Source organism: Falco peregrinus, chromosome 8 (assembly GCF_023634155.1).
Source record: "Falco peregrinus isolate bFalPer1 chromosome 8, bFalPer1.pri, whole genome shotgun sequence".
Classification (NCBI taxonomy): domain Eukaryota; kingdom Metazoa; phylum Chordata; class Aves; order Falconiformes; family Falconidae; genus Falco; species Falco peregrinus.
The window spans coordinates 7735114-7763060 of record NC_073728.1 but is presented as its reverse complement, the minus strand read 5'-3'; the positions used below and the strand labels follow the sequence as shown (position 1 = coordinate 7763060).

The 27947-nt window shown below is 51.2% G+C and overlaps 1 protein-coding gene across 6 annotated transcripts in view; it reads left to right on the top strand.

Annotated features, from left to right (window-relative positions):
* Positions 1-27588, top strand: part of SH3BP4 (SH3 domain binding protein 4) — a 38426-nt gene extending 10838 nt beyond the window's left edge. For 4 of the 6 annotated variants that reach the window (XM_055812513.1, XM_055812509.1, XM_055812510.1 and 1 more), the window contains 4 exons: positions 12075-12301; positions 14703-17065; positions 24543-24731; positions 24973-27588. In XM_055812513.1, the coding sequence (XP_055668488.1) occupies positions 12184-12301; positions 14703-17065; positions 24543-24731; positions 24973-25197 (2895 nt within the window). In that variant the 5' untranslated portion in view covers positions 12075-12183 and the 3' untranslated portion in view covers positions 25198-27588. Of the gene's footprint in view, positions 1-1620; positions 1856-12074; positions 12302-13231; positions 13387-14702; positions 17066-24542; positions 24732-24972 lie in introns of those variants that run through there. The other 2 variants (XM_055812512.1, XM_055812514.1) reach the window with 2 other exon arrangements.
* Positions 27589-27947: the final 359 nt, after the last annotated feature.

Here is a 27947-nt window from a genome sequence, read left to right as displayed (position 1 = left end):
GTTGTACCTGGAATTGTCTTCTCTAGCCAAGAGTCTGCTGCTTGTAGATCGCAACCCATGCTTTAGATACGGAGCCAAAATTAAAATACACAGATTGCCATGGCTATCAAAGCAGCCTTGAAGCAGAGCTAGCGGTGGAATTGAAGTTGCTTTCCATAGACGTCAATAAACGGAGCAGTTTCTGTGCTGCACATGGCCAATGTTCAGCTGACACAAGGCTTCTGTCCTTGAATATGTGGGGCTTTTTAACCCGAATCTAGTCCTTCCTTTCTAGAATGAGGCATTCTGCTAGAACCAGTGGACAAGCTTCCAGCTTTTCTGTACGTCCCTGCAATGGCTTCGTTTTTGCCCCTCTAACATGGGTGTTTCTGTGATGGCCCAAGACAACCCCGTACCACAGCTGGTAATGGTTCACCCCCAGTTCAAGCTGCAGTAATCTGAGACTTGGTGTTCTGGTCTCTTACCTTAGAAATCTCAGCAGGAATGAACGGAGCTCCCAGCTCATGGGCTCGAGTGGGGCGGCTCGGAGATCCCTCGGGGCCTCGTGTCTTGGGCTTGGGAAGCGAGGGCAGGTCCATCTCCTTACAGCCTCACCTGGGGCTGGCTTCTTGGAGACTTGGCACAGAGGGAATAACTTGCCCTTTGGAAATACTCCCTCTGCGGTGGTGCGGAGTTGCCCATTTTGTAGGGGATGCTCTTGTGAAGATGCATCACCGCCGTTTGGGGCATGCGTGGGAGGGTGTTTTGTGGTTGCAAGAAGTGCAGTGCAGAAAGTTGTAGAAACTGACTCCACTCAACCACAAAAGTTCTACTTTAAGCAGGGAAAAGCCTACCATTACTTTAAGATGACTTTCAGGTGTCATTTTAATTTTGCATGCTGACTAACGCTGCAAAGACCGTGTCTGAGATTTAACCCTGCTTTATCCGGCAAGGAGAGCAATTTGGAGCAAAGGCGAGATTTTGCCAAGTTCACGTAGATGAGTATTTCTCTGCCCAAGCGTCTTGGTAGAAAAGGGCATCTTCCCCCAAAATGGCTCACCCATTTTGTTAAGGGTTATGTCCCAGCACAGAGAAGCAGCATGTCTTTGACACTGCACGTGGTGGAGGCTGCATGGAATGGGCTCGGGCTCTCATTTTGTGCCATGCTAATTTTGAGAGTGCACAGACAAGGGTCTCATGCATTTCTGACTGATGTAAAACTAAACGGTTCAAAGTGCATAACTTTGTTTGCCGATAAACCCTTCCAATAAATGCTCAGGTCTTAAAATGATGAAATCGGTTTCTTATCAGCCATCTGACCTGTGATGATGGGATCGAGCGGCTTTTAACCTGGCGAGATCGAAACAACAAACTCTGAAGTACAGACGGACGGGGTGGGTGGTGTTATTTTGGTTTTTTCCCTTCATGGCACTGTTGATGTTATGGAAAGTGCTTGGAGCCACTGCTTGGATTGTATCTGGCATCCCTCACCCCCAGGTTGCGTTCCCTTCTAGTTAATTTGCAGGTTGCATGAAGCCTCCGTGCGCTTTGACGGGCTTTAATTTCAAGGGTAACTAATTAAGCAAGCAGGCGTGGTTTGTGTTTGCTCTTGTGTTGCATAAACACTGGCCTCTTTTGTTTTATCTGAAACACCGTCCTGGCTGGCAGAGGTGGGTGCCCGCACCTGGAAAGCGAATTCCCACCTATGGACAGGCTCTAATATAAATTAAGGCAAGGACTTGGCTGCTGAAAACCACCACGTGAAATGAGCCACGTGGTCTTTTGTGCTGCCGTAATGTGCCTGGTGTTAAAACCATTCTCGGAATTGAAGCAGGAACACTTTCTCGGATGAGTCTGCAACTTGCTGGACTTGTAGGTAAGATCAGATCAAAAAAACTGGGCTTTTTGCAGGAAGTCCTCATCCACGCTCTGGGATGGAGCAGATGCCTGTCCTCACATCCGCTTGCTACCTGTCTCCCGAATGGCATCATCACCTGGGGGTTTGCTCTCCAGGTATCGTAGTGCTCCCAGTGAGCTTCCCTCTTCCCAGCATGGCTTCGTGCACCAAGGATTGGGCCAAATGTGGAGTGAGGAACCCATAGACCAGTTTGATCCCACGTGTTGCTTTCCTATGAGAAGACAGTCAGCTCCAGCAAACGGTTAGGGCTGCTTAAACCCAGGTATCGTGGGCAACCTGGCTTGGAAATCTTTACCAAGGACAAGTGCTTAAAAAAAATGTTGGTTTTGAGGAAATTCATTGCAATGTGCTGATTATGTTTGCTTCTGCCTAACTCAGGCTGGTGATGTTTTTTGGCTCCTGCCGGTATTTTCAGCATAGCTGAAGGTGTGATGTAATCCACCAACAGATCAGTACCTGGACTAATCAGCAAGGTGTGTAAGAACATTAAAACAAGGGTAAGCTTTTGCACGAGCTCATCGCTTGAGTGACTTCTTCGGTTTGATAATCCAAAGAGGTTTTACTCATTAGCGAGAGAATCTGGCTGCTAGGTGGTGGCTACTTGGTGTCGGTGGGTGTGCTCAGGCAGTGAGCTGGCAGCAAAACCCCTTTTTTTCCTAAAATGTACCTCCTGAGTGAGGCCAGCTGATATGGGGACTTGTTCTGGCTACCTGCTTATAAAGTCACCTTTTGGATGACCCATGGGAGGCTGCTGCATGCCCACCCTGCCTGTGGCATCTGCCCCTTGAACACAGCCCCCTCTTCTTAAATGATGGGCAGGTAAGTCCAGAGGACCAAGCAGGACACCGATGTTTCAGCCTTTGACGTTCTCTCGTGTGAGGAAGGGGTCAGAGTGGAGAAGGTGTGTCTTGGTGGGTACTTGCGCAGGGAGGGCTGCTTGGATTTGGCTGTGGGCTGGTCTGCGAGCAGGTTGGAGCTAGCTCATCTTGGGTGGGCTAGCTCATCTTGGGTGGGCTACCTCATCTCTGGAGCTTTATGTTGTCCTCCCAGCCACCACATCAGTTGCATTGCTGGCTGGGGAGGCTGGCATCGTGAGTGACTTTCCTGTGCTTGCCCTTCTCTGGTCCTGCTGGTGGGACTGGTTTCCCAACACTGTGGCCGGGAACAAGGAGAGCACTGTGGCTCTGTGCATTGCACCAGCAGTTCGGCTGAGCACAGCTACTTCTTTCCATCAGACAAAGACGATATTAGCGAAGGGTGACGGCGACAGGGCTCTGAAGTTGATGCAGTCAAAGCTCTGTCGTCATCTCCACTTTTGGGGGAAGCACAGCTTTTCACGGATTCGGTTGATTCAGCTTTTGACAGCTCTTAAAGTCCAAATTAGCATCCAGTATCTCAGTAAGGAGGCACTGCCAGGACTGTGGCCCCGAGGGTAGCCCTATAGTGAGTTGCTCCAGGATTTTCTCAATGAAAGCCTTTTACTGTGTCCTTCAAGTTTTCATTGTCCTGGTTAATTTGGCTCTTGAGACAGGGAGTAGGGGTTTAGGTGCCCCCCCTCAAGTACAGCAGATTTTAACAAGATGGTTCTTGCAGCACTTATGGAGGCAGGAGACCACCTCCCCTCCTTTTGTTTTCTGTGGTTGCCCCTAGTCTGCTCTTAGTGGATGTTGACCCAAGATCTCATGGGTGACTGTGGCATCTCTTCCACTGCAGCATCACAGTAGCCTGTACGCTTTTTCCTGGTGATGATCCTAGGTGGGCCCACGGAACAGTGTTCATACTGTTCCTCCATCAAGCAAGAGTGTGCTACCAGCAGGCAGAGCAGGTGCTGGCAACAGCTCAAGAGCTTTGTCCAGCATCCCTGCTCTGGACCAGCTTGTGCAGATGTCTGTGCCCGGGTGCAGACGTGCCCTTCAAGATTAAACTGCCAATTAGTCTGCAGTGCTTAAAAAGGAGAGATTTTCCTCCTTTTCCAGGGTAGAGGAGGATGATTATGAGCCACAGGTGGGATGCCTCTTGTCAGACAAGCCCGTTTCTTCTTTAAAAGTGGGTCTCTGCGACCAGCAGCTGGATTGTGGCTCTGGATGTCTGGGTTTCATTTCTCCTCTGTCACCAGTTGCCTGCATGAGCTTCTGCTGTTGTGTGGAACGGAGAAGTCTGTTCTTAGGCTGTGCCAGGAGGTACCCTGCTCTCTGCCGGGGTTTCAGCGGCATCAGCTGCAGCAAGGTCTGTGTCCCTGGAGACATCATCCCTCTGCCTTGTTTCGTTGGGGATGTGTGAGCAGGTGACTGGTCTTGCAGCCTGTGGTAGCCTTGAAACCATGGAAGCAAGTACAACTTTGTTTAATTCCCTGCTATATTGTCAGGACTCACGTGCGTGCGATGGTTTTATTGCTGCAGAGCGTTGCTGTCGGGTAGTAGGACATCGGCTGTGAGCCCAGGAGCGCCCTTTTTATGGCCCTGTGAACTTCACAAGGGTTTCCTGCTGCGTACAGCACTGCCAGCACCTTCTACACTTGCAAGCTTCTTAAACCTTTGGCACAGTGACACCATTTCCAGCAGTTTTGCAGTGGGGGGTGGGGGGGTGGGGGGGGGGGGTGGGGCAGGCCGGGGCTGGAGTTTGAAGTTGCTGTGGGTGCTTGAGGGTGGTACCTGCAGCTCTGGGACCCTCTCTGTGCCTTGGCAGGCAGCGCATCAATGCTGCTGATGGATGCCAAGACATCCAGCTTTCCTTACCATGAGCTCTTAGGCCGTACCCAGCCCAGTCCCGCTGGCTTCTGCAGTGCTTTCTCCTGATCCGGTGGCTGATTGCATGGGACACGGGTGGCCAGAGTCAGTGGCTGGGTGCTGTGCTGGAGCCTGCGCTTGGCAGCAGCAGGAGGTCCTGCGTGGAAAACTCTTTCCCCCCACCCCCAAAAGACTAATCTTTATTTGAGTCGCTTGAAAGTCAGGGCTGGAGATGGATATCCAACTCATGCTCCAAAGTCATTGCTACAAAAGGAAACTTTCCTGTTCTTCTGCTTCGCTCGCAAAGGGTGACATCCCCATCAGGGAGGCTGTAAGGGACACCAGGTGCCAGCAGACACCGGCAACACATGCTCAGCCGCAATTGCTTTTTCTTTTTTCTTCCCTTCTACCTCTCCTCCATCAAGCTGGCCGTGTTTGTCTTGCCCTCACCTGGCGGCGGGCGCAGCTGGCAGGAGCTGAGCCACGCTTAAGCTTGTGGGCATGATTTTTCCATAGGACTTGGCAGGGACTGGAGGGGACAGCGCAGGCGGGGCTGTGCTCTCCAGCTGGTGCTGCTGCGATGCCCAGGCAGGGATGCTGGGTGCGAGCATCCCCGCCGCTTGCTGTGCATGGTGGGGATCGGGTCCAGAGCAAACCCCCGGGACATGAGAGCCCTGCGGGATGGATGGGAGCCCTGATGTAGCCACAAGTCCCTTGTCTGTTAGAAAAGGGACTAAAATAACATCTTCTGTTCTGGTGCATCGGCAGCTCCAAGGCTCATTCTGGGATGTACGTGAGTTCACACTGACATGTTCTTTCTGGTACAAAGACCTTGTGTTTTCGGTTGTCTTAAGGGGTGGTTTACCTTCGGTTGCATTTGGGTTTTGGGAGTTTTTTGGAAGATGAAAGCATTGGCTTTGCAAACACAAGTAGTGAAGTAATAGTAGGAGATAAGCAAAAGGCGATAAGGTCAGGCACCACTAGGGTGTGTGGCATTGCTGCCATCAGACGTGCAAAATGTACGGGCCAGGCTTCTAAAGGAAGAACCCAAAAGCAGCCAACTTTTCCCCACTTGTCTTCACCAGCAAGGCTCGAAATGCCTTACAGAAGAGGTCAGGATCACAAGGGCTGAGATGCTTTATCTCCAGAGCAAAGGAGAGGGAGGAGGAATTGTCCCATTCTACCTCCTAACCAAAACCTATTGTTCCCTGCCAGCACTTGCTACCACCAGATGTTTGGAGACCCTTGGAGGCATCCCATGGCCAAAAGACCTCTCCCTGTGCTTCAGGGCATCTCCATGGTGTCCTGCAGTGGTTCAGCTGGGCAGACTGGTGGATGGGGCAGATGCCAGGCAGGAGGTCACTTGGTGGGGGCAAGTGATGGGGTTGCACAAGTCAAGGTGGTCTTTGCTAGTGGTGCATGTGCCCTGAGAGGCCCTTGGGCCATGCCACCCTTGCGATTGCTTGCAGCAAGTGATGGCTACGCTATGTGGCCACAAGCCTGTCTGTCTGGGACTGACCTTAGAGATGAGCTGTAAGAACATCAGTCTGTCAGCCTTGGCATCCTGGGTGGCAAGAGGCCACTAGCAGTTTCAAAAGCTGTCCCAGTCTGGTAGGAGGCTGCAGAGGGTCTGGCTGGGTCTGTGCTGATGTCACCCATTTAGAGGATGTTGTGTTTTTCACGCATGCTGGAAGATCTGTTAATACAAGCATGGAAAAAGCAGGCAAATCTCTAGATGGTCAGATCGTTTTCTGCTGGGTGGAAGTGTGTTGAGCAACTTAAGCCTGATGGCCACATTGTGTTGTAGCAATAGTTATGAGGAAGCTCTTGAAGGTAAAGAATCTGCAAGGCAAAACCAAGTTTCTAAATTAGACTGTTTACTAAGACTTGGCAATTTTAGCCAAAAAAAAAACCCCAAAAAACAACCAAACAAAAAAAAAAAAAAACAACCCCAAGCCAAGAATGGCCTCTTTTGGAGGCCATTGCACATTGAAATGACAGAATCTGGTTGGTGCTCCCAGGCGCATCTTCTGGTACTCCCAGAGCAAGCAGTCACCAGCTCCTTCAGGGCTGTGCGTGTTCCCTGGGTTTCTAGGAGGAGTCTCTTCTGCAACTGCTTCCATGGTCTTGACTTAAGTTTTTGTGATGGTGATAAAAGCAATGTTTTCAGTAAATTCCTTGTGTGGGATGAACGTGCTCTGCGGGTAGCGCTGTGGTTCTGGGAAATGAATTTCTAGCTCCAGAAAGTTGAATTCACTTGTATTTAAGCAAAGCTGACTGTTTTTAAAAGAAACCTCCAAAAACACTTCTGTGTTTGTAGGAGAGCCGAGGAGCTTGACTTTGGAGAAGGAAAAGGCAAGTTAAAAGCCATTAGCAACAAGTGCCTGGAGTTGGTCTTGGCTTTGGTGTGGGAAGAGGATGATGAGTGAGTGTTTAGAAGCTTTTTCTTCTCTTCCTGACTTTAAGTTTGTGGCCAAGGGTAGGTGGAAGATTTCCCCTGAACCACGGACTTAGGGCTTGAGGGGCTTTTTATGTGTTACCCAGGGAGAACAGGCATGTAGGTACATCAGTGATTGTAAGGCTGACCCATCTTATGTCATGGTGGCTCCTGTTGCTGATGCTTTCCATGGACATGTGTGTGCCAGGGTGGGATGGACACTGCAGCTCCCTGACTTGGCCTGAGCTCCAGGGAGGGCTGGGGGGTGTGGGACAGGCAGGGATGTGCATGGGTCCTCCCCACCTTCCTTTGCTGGTGGTAGGTACCATGTACTGCCCTGGCTTTGGCTGCATGTGGAAGGACCTGGCTCCATCTCCAGCCCCAGTGGTGCTTGGTACTGCCCAGCCCTCGCGGGTCTTATCAGCCCAAATTCTTGGCAGTCAGGGTTTTTCCGTCACTGATGCTTTTGTAGGGATCCTCTCCCACCTACGCTGGGCTGCAGGCAGTGCTTGTTGGAGAAGACCTGGCTTTGGCCAGCAGCAGGATCCTGCTTTCCGCGTCGGGGTTTGCACTTTTAGGTGTTCCTGTGGTTTTATTGCATTTCTTTGCTCACAGACACAGGGCTTGATGCTGCCAGTAGTGAGTTTTTTGCCTCGGATTGCTTTTCTCTGCTCGCCCGGTTCTAACCCAGTTCAGCCTGGCCGGATGCCAGTGCTTTGTCTGATTTATAGCTCAGTGTCCGGGCAGAGGTGGGTCTGTACTGTAATCCCGTCAGGACCAGTTTGGTGTGATGGCTGGAGCTGGGAGCATTGGGGAGGAAGGGGCTTTGCTGCTGGCCCCGCTGTGCCAGCATCAGCCTGTGCTGGGGGGGCACGCCTGGCTCTGCAGGGCTGGGAGGGGAAAGCCTGTGGTTGGGGTTCCAGGCTGAGCCATACCAGACAGTTTGCAGAAGTTAATTTTAACCTTTTCTGTGCCACTATACACCAGGAAATGCTGCTGTTAGAAAGCTGAATGCTGCGCAGTCAATTGTTGCAGGAAAAAGACCTTTGAGTTTGGAGGGTTTTTTTTTCTAATAGGTTTTAGTAAGTTTTTTTTAATAGGTACTACACCATTACCAGCCCTTAGACTCTCCCCAAACCTGCTGCCATGCTGTGCCTGGTGGAGAGGAGATCCAGGAGCAGGTAGAGCACTGATTCAGGACCCTGGAGATCCTTGCTTTTCCCAGCTTACTCACGACAGCATTTCTACACCTTGAGAAGTAGCCAGCTTCTCTACAGAGAGGAGCACGACTAGGTCTGCATGTCCCATCTGTCCCTCCCCAAAAACCTTATTCACAGCCCCAGATAATGCGAAGTCAAATCCACACTCTGCAAGTCCCTGTTGAAGACGGCCCTGCTGTTCCCCTGATGGGTGACTGGCAGGACAGGCATCCCATGATGTCCCCGGGGAGCAGAAGCCTGGCAGATGGAGAAGGGAGGTGACACAGCCTCTCTGTCACCCCATGTGATGCCGGCGTAGGAGCAAGGAGGGTGTCTGGAGGGAAGCCCCGCACCTTGCGGTCTGAGGGCAGCACCCTCCCTGCTGCTTCCGTGCCCCAGGAAGCTGGTGAGGATTATGGGGTGCCAGCCAGCAGCCATAGGAACCCGCTCGTCAAAGCTTTGCCCAACCATCAGCAAAGCCTGTTTAGGATTTTGGGAAGCACAGCAACACGGCTGGTACCGTGGGGCGGAACCACTGTGGAGCCCCAACCTGGGCAGCTGCTGCCTGCCTTGCTGCCCGTTGGGTTTGTTGGGGTGTGGAAGCACGCAGCAGTTCCTCCTGGCTTGCACGGTTGGATTTTACCCTGCAGTGTTGCCTTTCCCTCGTGGGAGGAAAAAAGTGGAGTGAGAAGCGAGTGCAGGTGCCTTTGAGCTGGTTGCATGACGAGATACTGTCGCCTTCCTTGCTTGTGCAGGGTGAGCTCTGGCTGCTCACCGGTTTCCTTCCCCCCGCCGCCCCCCCCATTCATTTCAGATTCTGTTTATGGCTTTGGGTAAACAGATGGGGCTGGGGTTTTCCTAGTCTATATTTAATTCTAGTCTATATTTAAAGTGCTTTCAGAGGAGTTTGCTGACCATTGTCTCAGCCGTGGCTGCAGAAGTGATTTCTAAACAAATCTTGCCCCATCCACCCTTGTTTGCCCCCACCCTGCTCCCGGCCATCCCCTTTTATTCTCACGTAGCCCGAGTTTGCAGGCTGGCAGGTTATCTGTCCCACCTCTGCATTCAGAAACCTTTCTGGTCCATCCCCAGGGACCGTCACCTCCAAAACACGGCTCTCACCCCAGGTCCAGCTGCGGGGGGCATGCACCCCCATCCTTTCGTGTGTGTGTAAGCACTGCTCCATCCAGAACGGACCCAGATGCAGCTGAGATGCTGCTTTTGGGAGAGGAAATACCTTTTTGTAATTGCTCATTTTGACTTACATTCTGGTTGCCTTTTGAGACTGCAGGGTGCACGTAGGGGGGGATTTTTCCAGCTATTTCTCCACACAACCACTTGTCAGAGACCTTTAGCATAAAGCTTCCCATATAGTTATATAAATAGGGGGAAGGGGGAGCATCCCTGCAAATGCCAGGCACCGTGAGGCTTGTGGATATGTCGATGAGAGCTGTCAGTATGCAGCTGTAGCTGCAATGATTGATACAAAAATTATTGGATGCTGGACTACCAGGCAGGTGTTTAAAATATATCTGTGGTTTGTACTTTGATTCATGGGAGAAATCACATACTGTCCCTGGTTTCTTTCTTGCTTGGTGCTGTGCTTACCGAGCAGGGAGTGACCTTTGGGCTGTCAAAGTGTTTTTGTTTTTTAGCAGGGTTGTGTGCAAGCGTTGCTAAAATTGGTGAAAAGTTTGCCACTTGCGCTGTTTCTGTGATGACGATGCTGTGCACCTTGTGCTGAATTTTTTCCTTCTGTAACTGTGGAGCTTTGAACCTTCCAACTAGAGAGAAGAAACACTGCAAGAACCTAGCGGGGTGCCTGCAAGGTCTTTTTAGAGGGAGGCAGTCAGTGTTTAGGGTCTTTTCGTGCCAGCTGGAAAACATGAAATCCCCAACGGTGCCTCACATTAATGAAAAACAGTACCCTGCCTGCCGTGGTGGTGCTTTGCAGAGGAGGGGCAAGCTGGATGGATGGACAGGGAACCATGCTAGCTCAGGAGAGCATCTTTCCTCCCTTTCTCACTTCCCGACGACTGCTTACTGCTTTTTCCTGCCTCTGACGGCCGCTCCAAGTCCCCTTTCTTACCTGGCCTGGCTCTGATAAGCACAGCCTTGACTCAAAGCCTGGTTCCTCTGTATTTAAGCCTGCCAAGCCCTCTCCCCTTGGAGTACTCCCAGCAGGACCCGAAACAATGCTCTTCTCAAAGGGAAAAGTGTTTGCTCACAAGTTCTCCCTTCCCTTTTCTGGCTGGAGCCTGGTGCATCCCTTCCAACTAACTGCATTCCCGGCATACCAGCCCGGTGGACGGCTTGGGAAGCATTTCAAGCAGGCTGGAGTATCTCCTGCTCAGGCTCTCCCCTGCAAATTTCCTTTTACTGCATTCCAGAAAAGGGCACCGAATCCTTCAGGGCTTGCTGCTCCTCCTCGCTGTGCCGGTGGAGAGAGATGCGGTGGTTTAATAACAGCTGGCTGCAGCCACAGCAGTCATCGCTTGTCTTCACGTTTCTGTCAGCTCTGTATTCCCACCTAAGGAATTTGAGTTTGGGGGTTATTTTGTGCTTGATCTGATTTTCAAGCAGAGGGAGAAAAAAAATCTGATGTGAGGTGGAGAAAGGAAAAACCGTGTTAGGAGCAGATGAAAAGCCCTTTGGGTGCTAGACTAAAGCGAGGGATTTGGATATAACTTCTAACTGCCCAGGGCTTTACTTTTAAGAGCTGTTGGCGCTTTGCAGCCAGGCTGGAGTTTTGTGGCAGGTTTGTAGAGAGCAGGATGTAGGGATGCCTGTAGGGATGCTGGATGGCAGCATTTACTGGGATGGTGCCAGGTCCACTGGACTGCATACCTGCTCCCTGGTGCAAACCTGGAGGAGCAAAGTGTGGCTTAAGCTCTGTGCTCCAGCCTTGCCTTCAGCTCGCAGAAAGGCACCAGGCTTGCCTGCTTGGCCACTTGCTTCTGGCCTTTCTGGCCCCTCTCCAGCTCCAGAAGACACAGATGACCCCAGAGGTCGTCTTACCAGCGCTTGCATCAGCCACGACGTTGGTAGTCGAAGTGCCGGCGTGTTCTGCAGGCAGCAGGAAACGGGTTAATTTTCCTCTCGGCTCCGGCGTGCTGATGCAGCTGCTCTTTCACAGGGTTCCTGGAAGTGTTTTTGCAAGCGTTTCTGGAGAAAAAGGAGAAACAAAACCCTTTATTTTTATTTTTCAAGTGATGTTTCTCTGCCTGATCCATGCCCAGTTGGCCAGGCGAGGGGAGGGATGCAAGGAGCAAGCAGGGAGAGTCCCCATCCCGGAGATGCCAGTGCTGCGGTGGGAGGGAGCGATGACCTGGCTGAAAGTGCAAAAAGCCTGGTCCCACGGGCCCTCCGTGCTCGCTAACCACTGCCCTGGGCTCCCACAGCATCCGAGTGCTTGATGGCTTTATAAATATGTATGGCAGCAATGTGCAAATGCCCTGAAAGCTCCTATGAAATGGGGAGAAGGAGCAATTTATGAGCCTGGGGGAAGTGTATCCCCAAAATAACTCTTCAAGGCAAGAGGGCTGCTTTGTCCGGGGCTGTGGCCAGCGGTAGCATCGTGCACGACCAGGCTGTCCTCGCTGCCCAAAGCCCTTGGTGATTTGTAGGCAGTGCTGTGCTTATTGGGAGCACCCAGGTTATCTTCCATGATGCTTTGAGGAGAACATGAGGATGTTCTCCTGCATCAGCGCCGTGGGGTCAGCGTGCGCCTGGGGGTAGCACTGTTGGCGCGTGGGTGGCACGGTGGGGCCTGGAGCCTTGGCTAACGTGCTGGGGTGTTTGTTTCTCTCCCCCAGGCTGGTTCCACCCACAAGGTGACACTGGGGTCCCCGTCGGTGGCTTTGCTCACGGAGAGGTCATGGCCGCCTAGTGCCCCCCAGGACCGGCGGGGTCGCTGGGCCGGAGATGGCGGCGCAGAGGATCCGGGCCGCCAACTCGGGCGGCCTGCCGCGGTGCAAGTCGGAGGGGACGCTCATCGACCTCGGCGAGGGCTTTGCCGAAACCAGCCTCTGCGACATCAAAGGTGCGGAGGGACGGGTGGGGACCCCCGCGGGATGGGTGGGGACGATGCCCCCTCCTCAGTTAGGGTGCATCCTCTCACCTTGGGGTCCAGGAGGGGCATTGGTTAATAATTAGCAGACAGCAGCTGATGGGGAAGAGCAGCAAGTGTTGATGAGTGCATCCACGGGTGCAAGGATGGGTGTGGACCTGCCACCAGTAAATCCAGCAGCCAAGAGGGGTGACAGGAACAAGGCAGTTGCAAGGGTTTGTTTTCCCCTTCCCTAGAGCTTGCAGGTTGCTTAAATAATCCTTTTTCTTCCTTTTATTGCTTTTTCTTCAGCTGTATTTACTTTACCCAGCTTAAAAGCCGTGTTCGGGTGAGAGGGGAATTACTGTTTCCCCCAAGAAATATCTCCAGGTGGAAGATAGCGTGCACTGAGGGCCTTTAAAAATAAACATGCACAAAAGCAATTGCTTTTGCAGGCGTAGCAAGAAGAGTCCCGAACATCAAACGCTCTTGCTGCAAATGAGATTGTTTTAAATGGGAAAATGGGAATTACTCATATACTCCAAGGGGTTTGCTGCTTTCAGCACATCCTTGTTAACCCTGCTGCCGTGCCAACTGGGTGCACAGCTGGGGGGGGACACGGGGACAGCCACTTGTCCGTCTGTCTGAAGGGATGGGGAGACCAAAAACACCATGGCCTGCAGACAGCTCCAGCTGCAGCACTGAGTTAATGGTGGCTTCCTACCAGGGTGGCAAAATCCTTTTCAGTACAGAGTTTATATATAGTTTTACGCTGAATAAATATCCTCACGACTTTGCCTACCTGCTGGCGGAGGAAGTGAGTTCATGATGAGTTGTCTAGGAAGTGTACAAACTCTTCTTAATATTTGATCCCTAGAGTGTATAAAAAGACTCTGCTTTTCTGTATCTTCCCTTGCCTTGTAGGTTCTCTGCCCAAGAAGTGCTGCCAGCCTGCAGCTAGTGACCGCAGGGATGCGCAGTCTCATCTGCCATCCCTTTGTCTCCAGGAATTCAGGGGCTTCCTGTGTTCCCTACATCCCTTTTTTCCCTCCAAAGAGCTCCTGAGCCTGTTGAAGCAGGTGCTGTCCCAGTTCTCTTGCAGCTCCGTATTGGGGGAAATCTAGCTCTCCTTCTTTTCTTGGGTCTGTCTAGCGAGATAACACACGTTTGAATGTTGCTGCAACATCATCTGCAGCTTGTTTCTAGTACTTTTTGCAGAAATAGGTTCTGAAAGAGAGAGCAAATCCAATAAATACGGTGTCAGTATGAGCATCTGTAGGCTTGACCCAGCTGTTTTGCTTGTAATTGGGATCCCCTGGCAAAACGACTTCCAGCTGGCACCACTGAAAGGAGATAGAAGCACAGCATCACCCTCCTGCAGGGTTGTCGTGGTCCTTTCTGAGGGTTACGGCTAGATGACCTTCTTTAGAAACTGAGTTAATTTTTGTTGAGGAGCTTTGAAATATAGGTGCTATGTAGAAGGAGCGAGATGCTGGATTTTTTGGCTGGTGTGATGTGAAAAAGTAGGAGTATGCCATGCTCTGAGTTTCTGCCACTGAAACATGTTTCACACATGCTGGAGAGGGGTTATGGCAGAGTGAGAGCGCTTTCAGCCTGTGCTGAAAGTTATCTTGGGTTTATATTACCTTGGGTTATCACGTAATCTCTTTGAAGAGGAGGCATTCGCCAGCAGCAGCACAGGTAACTATTTGCATGGAGAGTGCAGTCGCAGTGCTAAAGAGCCGGTGGCCAAAGCCCTTGAGATACCGCTAAGCAAATTGGTAGGATAATGACTCTTCCCATGCAGCAATCACTGAGACCTCCCCTAATTAGCTTCTGCTATGTAAAATGCGAATGTGTAAGGGGATGGCTGCCATTCTGGCGCGAGCCTGTAGGAGCTTAGATCCCAGCGCGCCGGGTGAAAAGGAGAGCTGGTAAGAAGCGACTCCCGCTCCCTCGGCACTCCCTCCAGCACATCCTCTTGTGCATCGTTCACCAGGGAGTGTAGGGGGGCTGTGGGGTGCTGGGACAGGAGCAGCTGTCCGGGGCCCTACGCTGAGGGGGGGGGGCTTGCTGCTAAGGCACTGGATGGCATCGGGAGGTAACAAGTTGCCACTGCTTCTGTCTCGGTTCCCCAGCCGTGTCGATGCCCATCCCTTTAGATCATGAACCCTTTGGGCAAGAGGAACGTGAATGTATCGGAGGTGGTGGAGGGGAAAGTTTTGTTTAAAGATTTTAGGGGAGTGGGGGGGAAACACCTGCAGGTGTGAGTTTTACAACTACCTTACTTCACCACTTAAAGTAGCACGGATCACTTGGCCTGAAATAAACAAATGCCAGTAAGTTCTGAGTCTTGTGGGTATCTTACAGTGCTGTTTTCTTCTTGACTTTGCAGTGCCTTCTCCTAGTGCCTTGCTGGTTGACAATCCCACGTCCTTTGGAAATGCAAAGGAAGTAATAGCAATCAAAGATTACTGTCCAACTAATTTCACCACTTTGAAGTTCTCCAAGGGGGACCACCTGTACGTCTTAGACACGTCGGGAGGGGAGTGGTGGTACGCTCACAACACCACGGAAATGGGTTACATCCCTTCCTCCTACGTCCAGCCTGTAAACTACCGCAACTCTTCCTTAACGGACAGCGGGATGATAGACAATCTGCTGGAGAGCCCCGACGAGGGAGTCAAGGAGTTAGACCTGCTTGGAGAATGGACTGACGTGAAAAGAAACTCTGTGAAAACCTACCATAACAACCCGTTCTTGAACGGAGTCCAGACGAACCCTTTTCTGAATGGGAATTTGCAAACAGTGCCTGGCTCGGACAAAGAGTCCAACTCCAATGTCACTGTCGACTTGCTGCTCTTTGACACGGGGGCTCCTACTTCAGCTGTGTCCAGTTCAGCTGCTAATAGCAGCCTGGGTAACATTTTTGATGAGTTTCCATCCACGAACAGGCTGGATCTGGAACAGCCTGTGAAAAGGGACAATCCCTTCTTCAGAAGTAAGCGCTCCTACAGTTTGTCTGAACTGTCTGTTCTTCAAGCCAAGTCGGATGCTCCGGCATCATCGGGTTTCTTCAGCGGTTTGAAGTCTCCCACCCCTGAGCAGTTCCAGAGTCGGGAAGATTTTAGGACAGCGTGGCTGAACCACAGGAAGCTGGCTCGGTCCTGCCATGATTTGGATTTGCTTGGTCAAAATCCTGGCTGGGGTCAGACGCAACCGGTAGAGACCAACATTGTCTGCAAGCTGGATAGCTCTGGTGGAGCTGTTCAGCTTCCAGACACCAACATCAGCATCCACGTGCCAGAGGGCCACGTGTGCCCTGGGGAAACGCAGCAGATCTCCATGAAAGCGATGCTGGATCCGCCGTTGGAGCTGAACAGTGACAAGTGCAGCACCATCAGCCCGGTCCTGCAGATCAAACTCAGCAATATGGAGGTGAAAACCTTCATCATTCTGGAAATGAAAGTGTCGGCAGAGGTCAAGAATGACATCATGAGCAAGAGTTTGGTAGGACTGCAGTGCCTGCGGAGCGACATGAAAGAGGGGCCGTACACACCGATGCAGCTGAGCTATTCGTATGGGGACACAATCCAGGTGCAGCTGGAGAACCTGGAGCCTTGCATGTATATCGCAGCCGTAGCCCAGGGGCAGAACATCCTCTACCCTTACACCGTTTGGGATTACATCAGCAAGAAGATCACAGTTGGCGTCTACGGCCCGAAACACATTCACCCTTCCTTTAAAACTGTCGTGGCCATGTTCGGGCATGAATGTGCACCCAAGACCCTCCTGGTGAACGAGGTCACAAGGCAGTCCCACAGCCCGGCTCCTGTTGCCCTCCAGCTCTGGGGTAAGCACCAGTTTGCTCTGTCCCGGCCTCAAGACCTCAAACTCTGCATGTTCTCCAACATGACCAACTACGAGGTGAAAGCTAGTGAGCAAGCCAAAATTGTGCGGGGCTTCCAGATGAAGCTGGGCAAGGTCAGCCGCCTTATCTTCCCCATTGCGTCCCACGACCCCAACGAGCTCTCAGACTTCACGCTAAGGATTCAGGTCAAGGATGACAAGGATGCCATTTTGACCCAATTCTGCGTCCAGACGCCGCAGCCACCTCCAAAAAGTGCCATCAAACCGACGGGGCAGAGGCGGTTCCTCAAGAAGAACGAGGTCGGAAAGATCATCCTTTCACCTCTGGCTGCCACTGCCAAGTATCCGGTTTTTCAGGACCGGCCAGTGTTGAACTTGAAGTATGGCAAGCTGCTGAAGACGGTGGTGAGGCAGAGCAAGAACCACTATTTGCTGGAGTACAAGAAAGGAGATGTGATAGCCCTCCTCAGTGAGGAGAAGATCAGGTTAAAAGGACAGCTGTGGACCAAGGAGTGGTATATTGGCTACTACCAGGGAAAAATAGGCCTTGTGCACACCAAAAACGTGCTGGTGGTCGGGAAGATCAAGCCCAGCTACTTCTCTGGGCCAGATCTCACCACCAGCCTGTTGCTGGAGCAGATCCTGAGGCCCTGCAAGTTCCTGACCTACATCTACGCCTCCGTGAGGACACTGCTCATGGAGAACCTCAGCAGCTGGCGGTCCTTCGCCGATGCGCTGGGGTACTTGAACTTGCCGCTCACGTTTTTCTGCCGAGCAGAGTTGGACAGCGAGCCAGAGCGAGTGGCCTCTGTCTTGGAGAAGCTGAAGGAGGACTGCAACAACACCGAGAACAAGGAGAGAAAATCCTTCCAGAAGGAGCTGATGACGGTCAGTCTGAGGTCTGATGAGGGGGTCTTAATTTCCTGCGGTGCAGAGCGACTAGGGTGAATGGCAGGTGGTGGTTTCCTAATTCAGCCTGTAGAAAATGAAGTCCATCTTTAAGGTCTTCTTCAGGCTGCTTGGCACAGCAAGGTAGAAGTTCAGCCCAGTGGCTGTATGCGTTGGTGGGCTCCTGGTTTAATGGGATCATGTCCATAAATGCAGGATACAGTGGGTGAAGAACCATAGGTGCACGTTGTGTCAGAGTAGTCAGCAGGGTTGCTTTGGAAGCTAGGTAGCTCATTTGAAGCCCCTCAAGATCAGGGTGACTTTGGTCTGGTGTTTTCATAGCGCTCTACTGGTCCCTGCTGCTGGGTATTTGTGGTTCAGCCTTTGATGATGCAAGTTTTGAGGAGCTGCGAGAGAGCTGCCGGTCTCCTCAACCGTAGTATCAAAGTGTGCATTGATGGGAAACTGGAAAAAGGGCAAAAAACACCAAAGCTTTTCCTATATGGGGTGGGGTAGGCAAATCGCCTCTCAGGTCACGTTCTTTTGCGTCGCTAGGTGCGTCAAAGCATGCTGGAGAGGGGTTCTACAGCTGCTGTGAAGAATGATGCTTACACCTTCGCCTTCATGAAAACAACCTCAGATTCCTAAGTAATAATGTCAGGTTGCATCTGCCCCATCTCTCTTTGAGTGGCAGCTGAGCTGCGATGCTTCACGTCCAACTGTGGATCGTGTCTGCAGATCGAAATGCACGGCTGGCTTCTGTCCTGAAAGGCATTTGGGGAAGCGGTGCCTGCAAGTGTTTCTAGGATGCTGTTAGGCAGTCTTTTACGAGAAATCATCTTTATGATCATTTCTAGCATTTCATAGGAAGTGAGCCAAAGAAAATACAGGACGAAACGTCTGGAAGAGATTTGCAGCTCTCACCTCTTAACAGGCTCTCCTGCAGAAGCAGGATAACTGAGTTAAAGGCAAATCATGCGGTTTGAAATGCCAACTGAATTAAGGAATAGCGACAGCTTTGCCTGGTGATGATGGGCGCAGGCAGCAGCATGCAAAATGAAATTACAAGTAGGCAGCTGGGTAAAGAGGAGTGGAGCCGAATGAAGCATTTCGTCTCCCAAACTCCCTTTAATAAGAAGGGGGAAAACTGAGGATAGAATATGAGGTGCAGGGTGTTACAAAAAGTACAGAACCCTTCGTTACTCATGGAAATATTGTCCAGCGACTTCCCAGTGTCTGGGTACTACTCTGTGGCCCGTGGGACAGTGTTTTAGCTTTGACTTTGAGGTTAGGTCATGCCACCAAAACTGCTTCTGTTGATGGGTTCTTCTGGCCATCCAGGATGGTTGTGTCTCTTCTTCCTGGGGCCATCCAGGAAGGGAGGATAACTGTCGTGGTAGCCAAGGCTGGTGCCTGACCCTGTGGTTCCCCCAGGGGCGAGTTTGCTCCTTTAATCATTGGCTTCGGTGACAATGGGATGAAATCGGTGGTCTCCTTGCTGGATGCTTCCAAGGGCTTTGTGCTATTTACCTTACTGCTTTGCAAACCTGTAAGTGTTTCTTTTATCTATGCCCTTTGTCTCCAGGGGTCCCAGACAGTCTGTAGGTCATGGAAAATCTATGCCAGACCTCAGTGGGGAGGCGAAGGGAAAGATAAGGCGCTTTGGATACTCAGGGAGCAGCTAACTCAAGGGAAAGACCATAAACTGCAGGAAAACATCCTGCTCCCCAAGGGATGCCTGGAGTGCAGAGCCCCAGAGCAGGCTTCATCTTCCTTGTTTGAATAGAGGCCAGTCCCAAACGTTGGCTCTATTTACTGTTCTTTGTGAGCCTGAGCCTGTCGATAAAGGAAGAGCTCCCTACTGGGTGGAAGATGATGCTTCTTCTAAACTCCTTGCTGCTGTCAAATCCTCTTTAGCTTGTGGAGAAATGAGATTTTTTAAAAAAATATAATTAAAAAAACAGCAACAGATGTTTCAGGGGATGAGAGTGGAGCACTAATTTATTTTGTTGTCTGATTTTCTGATTTTATTTGTAACAAATGGACTTGCTTTCTGGTGTCTTCTGGCAAGAAGAACCGGTTGGGTTAAGCTCTGATCTGGCCATTTGATCTGAACGTCAGTTGTTTCCTCTCAAAGGGACTGTGAAGGGAGAAGGAGTAAGCAGGCTTGTCTGACTTCAGTGTTGACTACACAAAATTGCAGTGACGGAGCCGTGCACCAGCAGCCAAGCATGGAAAAGCCTGGTCATGATGGCTAGTTAATAAGTAATCTGCGTTTAATTACTATTTTTCTAATCTAGCACTAGCAGTGGTGTGTGAGGGTAACTGGGGAATGTTGCTCAGAAGTTAAGTCATCACATCAGAAGGAGAAACCAACCTCTCCCCTGCCTCCTCTCTGCCCATGGAAAGCAGGCAGCACGCAGGCGGTCTTGCTAAAAAAGCCTGGGCACAGATGCAGAAGCGCTTGTTGCAGCTGGGCCACCGGTACCTGGCCATGCAGTGACTGCACTGCCTGGTCCCTGGCAGCTGGGCTTAGACCTGTCATGAGATGGAGCATTTCTCTCCTTCCCTGGATTTTTCAATAGGGTGTTTTTATAGAGCCTCGCATTTATCAGCCTTTCCAGCAGACACTGCTGTTGGGAAAAACATGGGTCTTCTGGGAGTGCCACTGGGCACGTCAGGAGAGAGCTGCGGAAACTATGAGCTTTTTCTTCTCCAGGTTGCTTCTAAAGATCATACAGAAGATGATGTTGGGATTTTTTTTTCCCCCATTTCTTTCTATCATTTGTTCTGACTGAAGGTATCTGCCTGCTGCCTTTCTTCTACTAAAAGATACTGCTTCTCCCTGGTGTGTGCAGACCCCACAGAGCTGCTGGTGGGCTTAAGCAGTCCTTAATGTCCTGCAGAGCAGGGTGTCCGTTGTTTGGGCTTGCGCTGGCGCACCTGGAGCATGCCAGCCCAAGGTTTGAGCCCTTTTTGCTCCTCCATCCCAAAGCAACCTGTTGGCTAATGGTAGTCCCTGTGCTGAATTTGAGCCCAGAAGGAAAGCCCGATTCCTGCCCTTCTGCTGCCTTCATGGGAGCAAATCCACACCACAGCTACAGATCCTGGACGTTGTTCCCCTAAGGAACCACGCTGCGCCATGCTGAAGTTGGTGGGGGTGTTTTCTGTAGGGCATGGTTTGTCCTTGTGTAGCCAGGTTGCTTGCAGCGCAGGAGGACGAGGAGTTGCTTGCAGGCTTCTGTGCCTGTAGGTCTTTCCATGCACAACACTTGTAAGCATTGCCCTGCACCCCTGTCAGTTAACAGAAAGCTGCAGAAATGCCACCAGTGCCTTTCAGCTGTCAGGCTCCTTGCTCTGGGGACAGTGTAAGACAACTCGCTTTTCCTGCCAGCCCCAGAAAATACATCTTTAATGCCTTCCCATCCCCATTGCAGCAGTTGCACGTTACTTGTTCCCATGCAATTTTGCTCTTGGAAGAAACCAAAAAAGCTGCCTGTGGTTGCATCGATGGTACCTTCTGCAGTCCACATCTGGGCGTGTGGCTGGTGGCACTTGGTGTCATTTCAGAAGTGGTGCTTTAGGCACACTGAGAGCCAGCTGGGCACCGTGTTCAGGGGGACTGCCCCAAAGAGCAGGGCCTGTGCCTGACTGTTAAGTTAGAAAAAAAATAATGATTAAGATCATGTGTAGCACAGTATTTTAAGTGTGTGTGACTGGTGCTGACAGCCAAAAGAAGTGAGTGGAAGAGATGTTTAATGCCTAAAGCAAGTGTTATTTTGCTTGTGCAGAGCCAACTTGCTGAGGGTACAAACCTGCATCCCAAGGAGGGCGATGGAGACAGGAGCCTGTGCGTGAGCATCCTCTCGCCCTGTGGGTCTCACTGGCTCCTTGGGGACACAGGGCCCTTCTTCCCGTGTTTGAGGAGGTCCTGGGCAGGAGCTGTGGCACAGTGCCACCCCAGGCACATTGCCTGGCGCCCTGCCTGCCACGCGCAGGTCGCATCCCTGCCCTGGCACACATCCCTGCAGAGGTCAGTGGGACAGTAAAAATTACTGCTTACAGTAACCTCACCTCCGCTTTCCTCACTGACGTTTCAGGGGTGACTAATGTGTCATAAGACTTGGATCCCCTGGGGTGATTTCCAATTTAAATGCTATTTCAAATAAAACACCCACATTAATTTAAAAAATCCATTTCCATAATGGCTTCCTGGGGGTCTTGCACACCCTTGGTGGGCACATGTGAACTTGGTGATGCTTTCTGCTCCTGGGGCAAGAGAAAGGTTTTTACCCCTTTAGTTTGGCCTAAGATGAGGAAGAAGTAAAACATCCCCCCAGCTCAGGCCATCTCCTCTGGAGCATGTAGGGGTCAGGGCTGGACAGTGTGGTGCTGTGTATTTGTGCATGGGAGAGCAAGCAGGGCTGGAGGCTCACGGAACTGGGAGTGGACCATGCAGATTGCAGTGATGGGCACAGGCAGGGGTGGCTGTGCATCTGCAGGCGGTCTTCAGGTTTGCCTCTTCCTTCTAGCTTGGCTTGCTTTCTTCCAGGTGCTGGTTTCCATCATTAGGGGATGGGAAATGGGATTCTGCACTTCAGAGCCAGGATGCAAATTCAGCCTCTCCTGGATGCCTTTTAAGTAGAGGTGCTTCTGCGTGGCTTTGAACTGGGATTTGAATATCAAACCACCTTCTTTGCTCGCTTGTCTGGTGGAGCCGGCTGGGAGCTGCTCCAAGGTTAATAAACGCTTTGGAGGGGGCTGGCAAGGTGCAGCTCAGGTCACGCCTCGGCGGGGAGCATGGCTGGGTACCGAGGGGTGGAGACGTGGTGAGGGTACCCAGCTCTCTGGGGAGGCTTGTCCAGGGCGAGGGAGAAGGATGGAAAGAAATTGTAGCGTAATCCCAAAAGCTTCTGCTGGAGGATTAAGTCTGTTGTGAGCCCTGCTAATCCCAGCCAGGCAGCCAGGCCTTCCAGGAGAGCCCTGCGTCTGCCTGCATTTCATGTATTTCTGTGACAGGGGGAGCGAGTTGTGCCCAGGCCAAAAAAAGTGTCACTGTCGCCACGAATACTCCCCCTTTAGCCACCACCTTAGTGGCTGTGCGTCCTTCTTGCCCCCCATCCCCATGTGCCTTTGGTGCTGTCGCCGTATCACATCACCTCCGCCTGCTCTCTTGCATTTTCCCCAGCCCGTAATTTGTGTGTTAAGCCTCCCCACCTCAAACCACCAGGTGCGGAGCACAGGAAGTAGGTGGTTCCGTGGCCATCAGTAGGTTTCAGAGTTAACGTGCTGCGCTGCAGGAAGCAATCCATCTTTTCCAAAGCTGTTGCTTTGAGTGATTATACAGTTCTCGATTACGTGGCCTCCCAGTTGCTGTACTTGATACCATTTTCTTGTTTACTTCAAGCAGCAGAAGGAACAGGAGAATCTGTCTCCTGCAGCTCTATCCTACTTTTAACCCCTGCGGCGCACTTTGCTCCCGGTGGCCGCCTCCACTGCCTCTGACCTGCTCGGCCTCCGGCAAGAGATGAGCGTGGCTCATTTAGCCTGCTTTGCCTAAACACCAGATCGATTCAGGGTTTGCACGCAGGTGATGGAGACAGCTGGAAAGGCAGGTTTAAGGATGCTAAATCTGCCCTTCCTTAGGACCATCCGCATCCTCCTCATGCAGAGTAGAGGGTGATGAACGTGTGGGCTGGGTGCTGAGGCAGCGTTGCTGGAGAGGTGGTGGTTATGGCACAGGTGTGAGGTCTAAATGCTTCTTAATGCCCTTTATTTTTTTTAAAAAAGGCACTTTTGAATGTGTGGCTCACTTAACAAGAGGGTTTATTACTTCTCTTGCTCATACAGGAAACCAGGGTAAGCACTTTGGAGGAGCAAACAAACCCTGGGCTGCAGCTGTAATTAGAATCAAGCCCAGCTCTAAGCTGGAAACAGATAAGGGAGAAATCAACAAGCATTTGCTTTGCAAATTGCTGGAGTGGTTTCAGATGTTCCCCTCTTCCCCCAGCTGTCCCTGTGAAGCTGCCTATGGGATGATTTAACCCTTCATCAGCCCCAGAGCCAAACCAGCTGGGGTTTGCCCAGACCCTGTGCCAGGAGAGGATGTCAGGACCCAGGGTGGCAGAAAGCAGGTGGATTCAGGCCATGTGGGAACCACCACATCCACGGTTTCTGTAATAACTGGTGTTGTGAAGGTGTGGGTGATGTTCCTGGTGGGGACGTGTGTGCCAGTGCAGTTTCTGGTGTTCAGCATCCCTCAGGGGGCTGTCCCCTGCATCCCTGAGCTGTGGTTTGCCTTTATTGAAGTGAGTCCTCGTTGAAACACGGACTTCTTGGTGTTCACCCATCCTGGAGCCACCATCCTGGTGCCACAGCTCTGGATCGGGCCCTAGGAAGACAAGAGGGTACTCGGCAAACTATCACCCAAGGCATAGTCTGGGGACTGTTTGCTTGATTTTCATGTTTTAGAAAGGGGATGCCCATTTTGTAATACAAAAGACCTTTCTGTAGCCACCTGAGGTTCAAGGTGGGATTTGTCCAGGGACCGGGGTTGCCGCTGGGGCTGTTGCAAGGGCTCTGGCAGAGGATGGGGGTGCCCTGGTGAGTGGGATGTTGATTCTGTCAGTCAGATTCCTGTCCTCTGATAATTGCCACTTAAACCCTTCCTTTCCTGGGCCGAATTGTGGGGTTTCCCCTATTGCAACTTGCTTTCCACTCCAAGCAGGTGTTGATGTGATTTGGTACCTAAAGACAGGTGCTGACTCCGCTCTGACATTTTTTTCCTGGTTAAGTTATTGCTACCTAGAAAACTCTGACTGCTGCAGTTCCTCTTCCCCGGTTCCTCAAAACCACTTGCAGAAAATCTCAGCGTTTAGGTCAGTCAATGACGCAGAAGGAGGAGGCTTCTGACCTGGCCTGGGAAGGCAGAGGGTGGTGAGAAGAGCAAGAACATCCCAAGCTGAGCGATGGTCCTGTAGTACTGTCGACTGGCCCTTCGCCTGGGTCTCACCCTCCTCCCAAGGTTGATGTCCCGGTCCTATCCCATAACGTTCTGGCTGGCCTGTACCCACCTGTCTGTGCTGAAGGATGCTGCTCCTCCAGGCTGGGGGACGCAAGGTGCACAGACTGTGCTGGATTAGTCACCTTGATTAAAGGCATCTGTTCTTTTCAGGCCCTGGGATGCTTTAAACTGCTTATGGTGACACCTGAACATCTTGAGGGGTTGCCTGGAAAATAAGGCTGCATTGGCCAGCCCAGGCTGCAAGCCTCCTGGAACAGGGGTAGGGTGCTTTGGTCAATTAATGGGATTACTCTTCCCTTGAGCCTAGTGGCCTAATTTCACCAGCTGTCGCTAGAAAGGGGGTGGGGGGATTTTTGGGGTGGCTTCTCAAGGGACTTCTCTGCACGGTCCTCTGGGTCACCTGCCATTGACGGCCTGCCTTGACTCTCTTTGGGTTTCACCACTGTCCTTCAGGCCCTGCTGAAGATGGACTGCCAGGGGTTGGTTGTCCGGCTCATCCAGGACTTTGTGCTGCTGACCACAGCCGTGGAGGTGGCCCAGCGCTGGAGGGAGCTCGCCGAGAAGCTCGCCAAAGTCTCTAAGCAGCAGATGGATGCCTACGAGGCCCCGCACCGGGATAAGACGGGAACGGTGGACAGTGAGGTGAGAGCGGATGGATCTCCATGGGTCCCCTAGGGTTGCAGATACCTCCAGAGCATGTTCTTATGGAGCACCTTTGGGGGATAAAAGGGGTTTGGGAATGCTGGGGAAGTTTGGGGGTGGTTTTTCCCAGGAGTGTGCTGCTTCTGGGATTGGGGGTGTGTTGGGAATGGCATCGCTCGCTCACCAGCTGTCCAGCCTGGCTCAGCTCTGATCTCCTCTCCCCTCTGCCCCATCGCCACAGGCCATGTGGAAGCCAGCGTACGACTTCCTTCTCACCTGGAGCAGCCAGATGGGCGACAGCTACCGTGATGTGATCCAGGAGCTGCACACTGGGCTGGACAAGATGAAGAACCCCATCACCAAACGCTGGAAGCATCTCACCGGCACCCTGATACTTGTCAACTCCTTGGACATGCTGCGGGCAGCTGCCTTCAGCCCGCAAGACCACGAGGATTTTGCCATCTAGCTCCTGCACCGACGTTTTTGTCCACATCTCATTTGCTGGGTTTTTTTCTGTGCTTTCCCCCCCCCCCCCCCTTTTTTTAAGCAGTTGACTTGAAAAAGAAGCGGAGGTTGCTGTCCCCAGGTTTGAAGAGGCCAAAGTTTGCAAGTTCACTGGGACTGGAAATAAGCAGGAGAAATCCCTTCTTGGTGGGAAGGCATCCAGAGGGGGATGGCTTTTCATATGGCATCGATACCAGTTAAACTATTTCTTACTAAAAAACTTTAAAGGGGGCAAGGAGGCGGGGAGGGATCACAAAAGAGATCACATTTTTTTAGGCATTTACAAATGAAAGTCTAATTTTTGTAATGAGCAGTAAAGGTTGTAACCACTTCGGGGGGGGAAGCTGTGGCTGTTTTTTACATTGTAGAAACTGCTTTTAAATTATCGTTTTTGAGACAAACGTGAGTCATGTAAATACGTATTTTAAAAGGAAGCACAGTAAATGCCCTCCCCCACCCACAGTCAGGCTTTGGCAGACTACCAGGCATGACTGTAAAGCATTGTTTGAAGTCGGGATGTCCTCAGCCTAATAAGCATCTTACACCAAAAAGGAGGTGTGTTGTTTTGGTTTTTTTTTTTTCTATTTGTGGGCCCTGTGAGCCATTTGGTTGCTTTTTGTTTTGTTTTCATGTCTGTACAGACATGCGTTTTCTCATTTGCAGACAGGGAGATGCTCATTGCCTGTGTTCAGACGCACGGGTGCCATTTTTAACCAGGAGAAGTGGTCGCTGCCCCTTGTACTTCATCCCGCCCGGGTGCTGCAGGACATCTCTGGAAGAAGCTGGAGGTTTGGGGTTCAGCAGAGACCTTGAGAGATGGACCTGGAGGATGGTGAGAGTGGCTCACCCTACCATGGCAGCAAAGTCTCCAGATGCTCCTGCTCTGGGGAAGAAGCCAGAAAAGGGGGGAGGGAATTGTTGCCACCCATATATCCCTTTACACACACACAAAAAAAGAAGGAAAAGAGAAAATGTTTCTCCTAATTTGAAGCCCAAGCTCACTCAAGATGTTCCAGATGTGCTACACGATTTAACGCTCATTGCCGTTGATTTCAGAGGGCTTTGAGTGGGGCTCTTGAAGGTTCCTAAAGTCCAGTTTAACTTCTAAGTAGTCTTTGCTATAAACCTGGTGCCAACGAGCTAAATATTTGTGGCACCAAGTGCCCATATTTTGTCCCTGTTCATTTTATAGCCCACTCTTTTGAATGACCTCCCCTCCTCCTCCTTCTCCCCGGCTTTCAAATATTTTACGTGGGAGGGAAATAATTTTGCACAGAAAGGTTATTTTAAGTCCAAAGGTCCTTGTAATGAAATGCTGCTACCACAGAAAGGTTAGTTGTTAAAGGATGATTATATTTCAGGTTAATAAAAAAAAAAAAAAGCAACCAAAAAAACAAAACAAAGAATGGGAAAGCATGTGGTGGATCGTGCCAGCCCAGCAGCCTTGGGAGGGAATGGTCTCCTATCCTCTTCCCAAAATCATGTCCCCAGAAACAATTACTCTCGACGGACCCCACAAGAAGTCAATAGCACCTTAAATTTCTCCTCAGGGGCTTTAAGGAGTTTCCTATGCAACTTAACGTAGCACAGAGAGAGGGTCCGTCAGCACCCGAGCCCGCTTACGCATCCCCTTTCTCTTTCTCTAAGGCACCCTAAGAGCACATGTTTCCGTGCATGAGCAAAAAATCTCCACTGCGGTAAGGAATAACTCCTGCAGGAGCGTGCGTGCAAGCAGAGGGATGGCTTTCTCCTGGGGTTTTACCCAAACCTTGGCTTTTGCTGCTCTCTTGGCAAGGTCCGGAGCTCTGCAGAACGGCGGTGCTGGGCACCCCCAAGGGTGTCAGCAGGAGGCAAGGGCAGGAATTTGTGTTTCAGGGATATCCCTGAATAATTTCAGCATTGTTTTATTTTTTTTTAAACCCCCCCCCCCCTTGGTTTTTCTATCTACCTCAGGTACTCCGTATACCCAGCTTAACATTTCAGCAGCAGCCTGAAACATGCCGTGCTCAGCTCGTCAGCGTGTGCCCTCCCCGGGACCTGCAGGAGCGCAGCTGACATGTTTCGGGGCCCTTGGGGTGACTGCTGCATTGATTTATCCCTGTCCTTGATCTGAAATCCAGTCCTTTCTCACATGCTGGGACTGGGTGTATGTCCTTCAGATGCCTTCTGCCCGCTAAACATCAAGCCCTTCTCCAAAACCTGTTTTTGGGCTTTGCATTACCACCCTTTGTGCAGTAACTGGTTATTGTACTTAACATTTAATGTTCCTTTTTTTTTTTTCTTTTTTAAAGAAAAATTTTTTGGAAAAAAAAAATACTATGATTAAAGTTGTTACTATTCCAGTGCTCCCGAACATCATCTCCTGTTGTCTCTTCATCTCAAAGCAGCTTGGATGCGTGGGAGTAATTTATTGGGTTTTCCACTATGCCGACAGTGTGTTTCTCGCAGCATGTTTCCAAACCTAGAGCCAGCCATGCTCCGGGGCTGATCTCAATCCAATCCTCCTTCCCCACGCCTTTCCATCCTGCCCTCTCCGAGGGAAAGTCTCTGGAAACAGTCTGGCCTCCCAAGCTGCTGCTTATGTTCAAGCACTAGGTAAGGAACTTTCTGAGATGGGAAAAGATTTGGTTGCGGGATGTGTTTTGGTACGGAGGTGTTTTTCTTAATGGAGAAAACATCCTTGTATTTAGCCAAAGCAGTTGTGATGCTCCT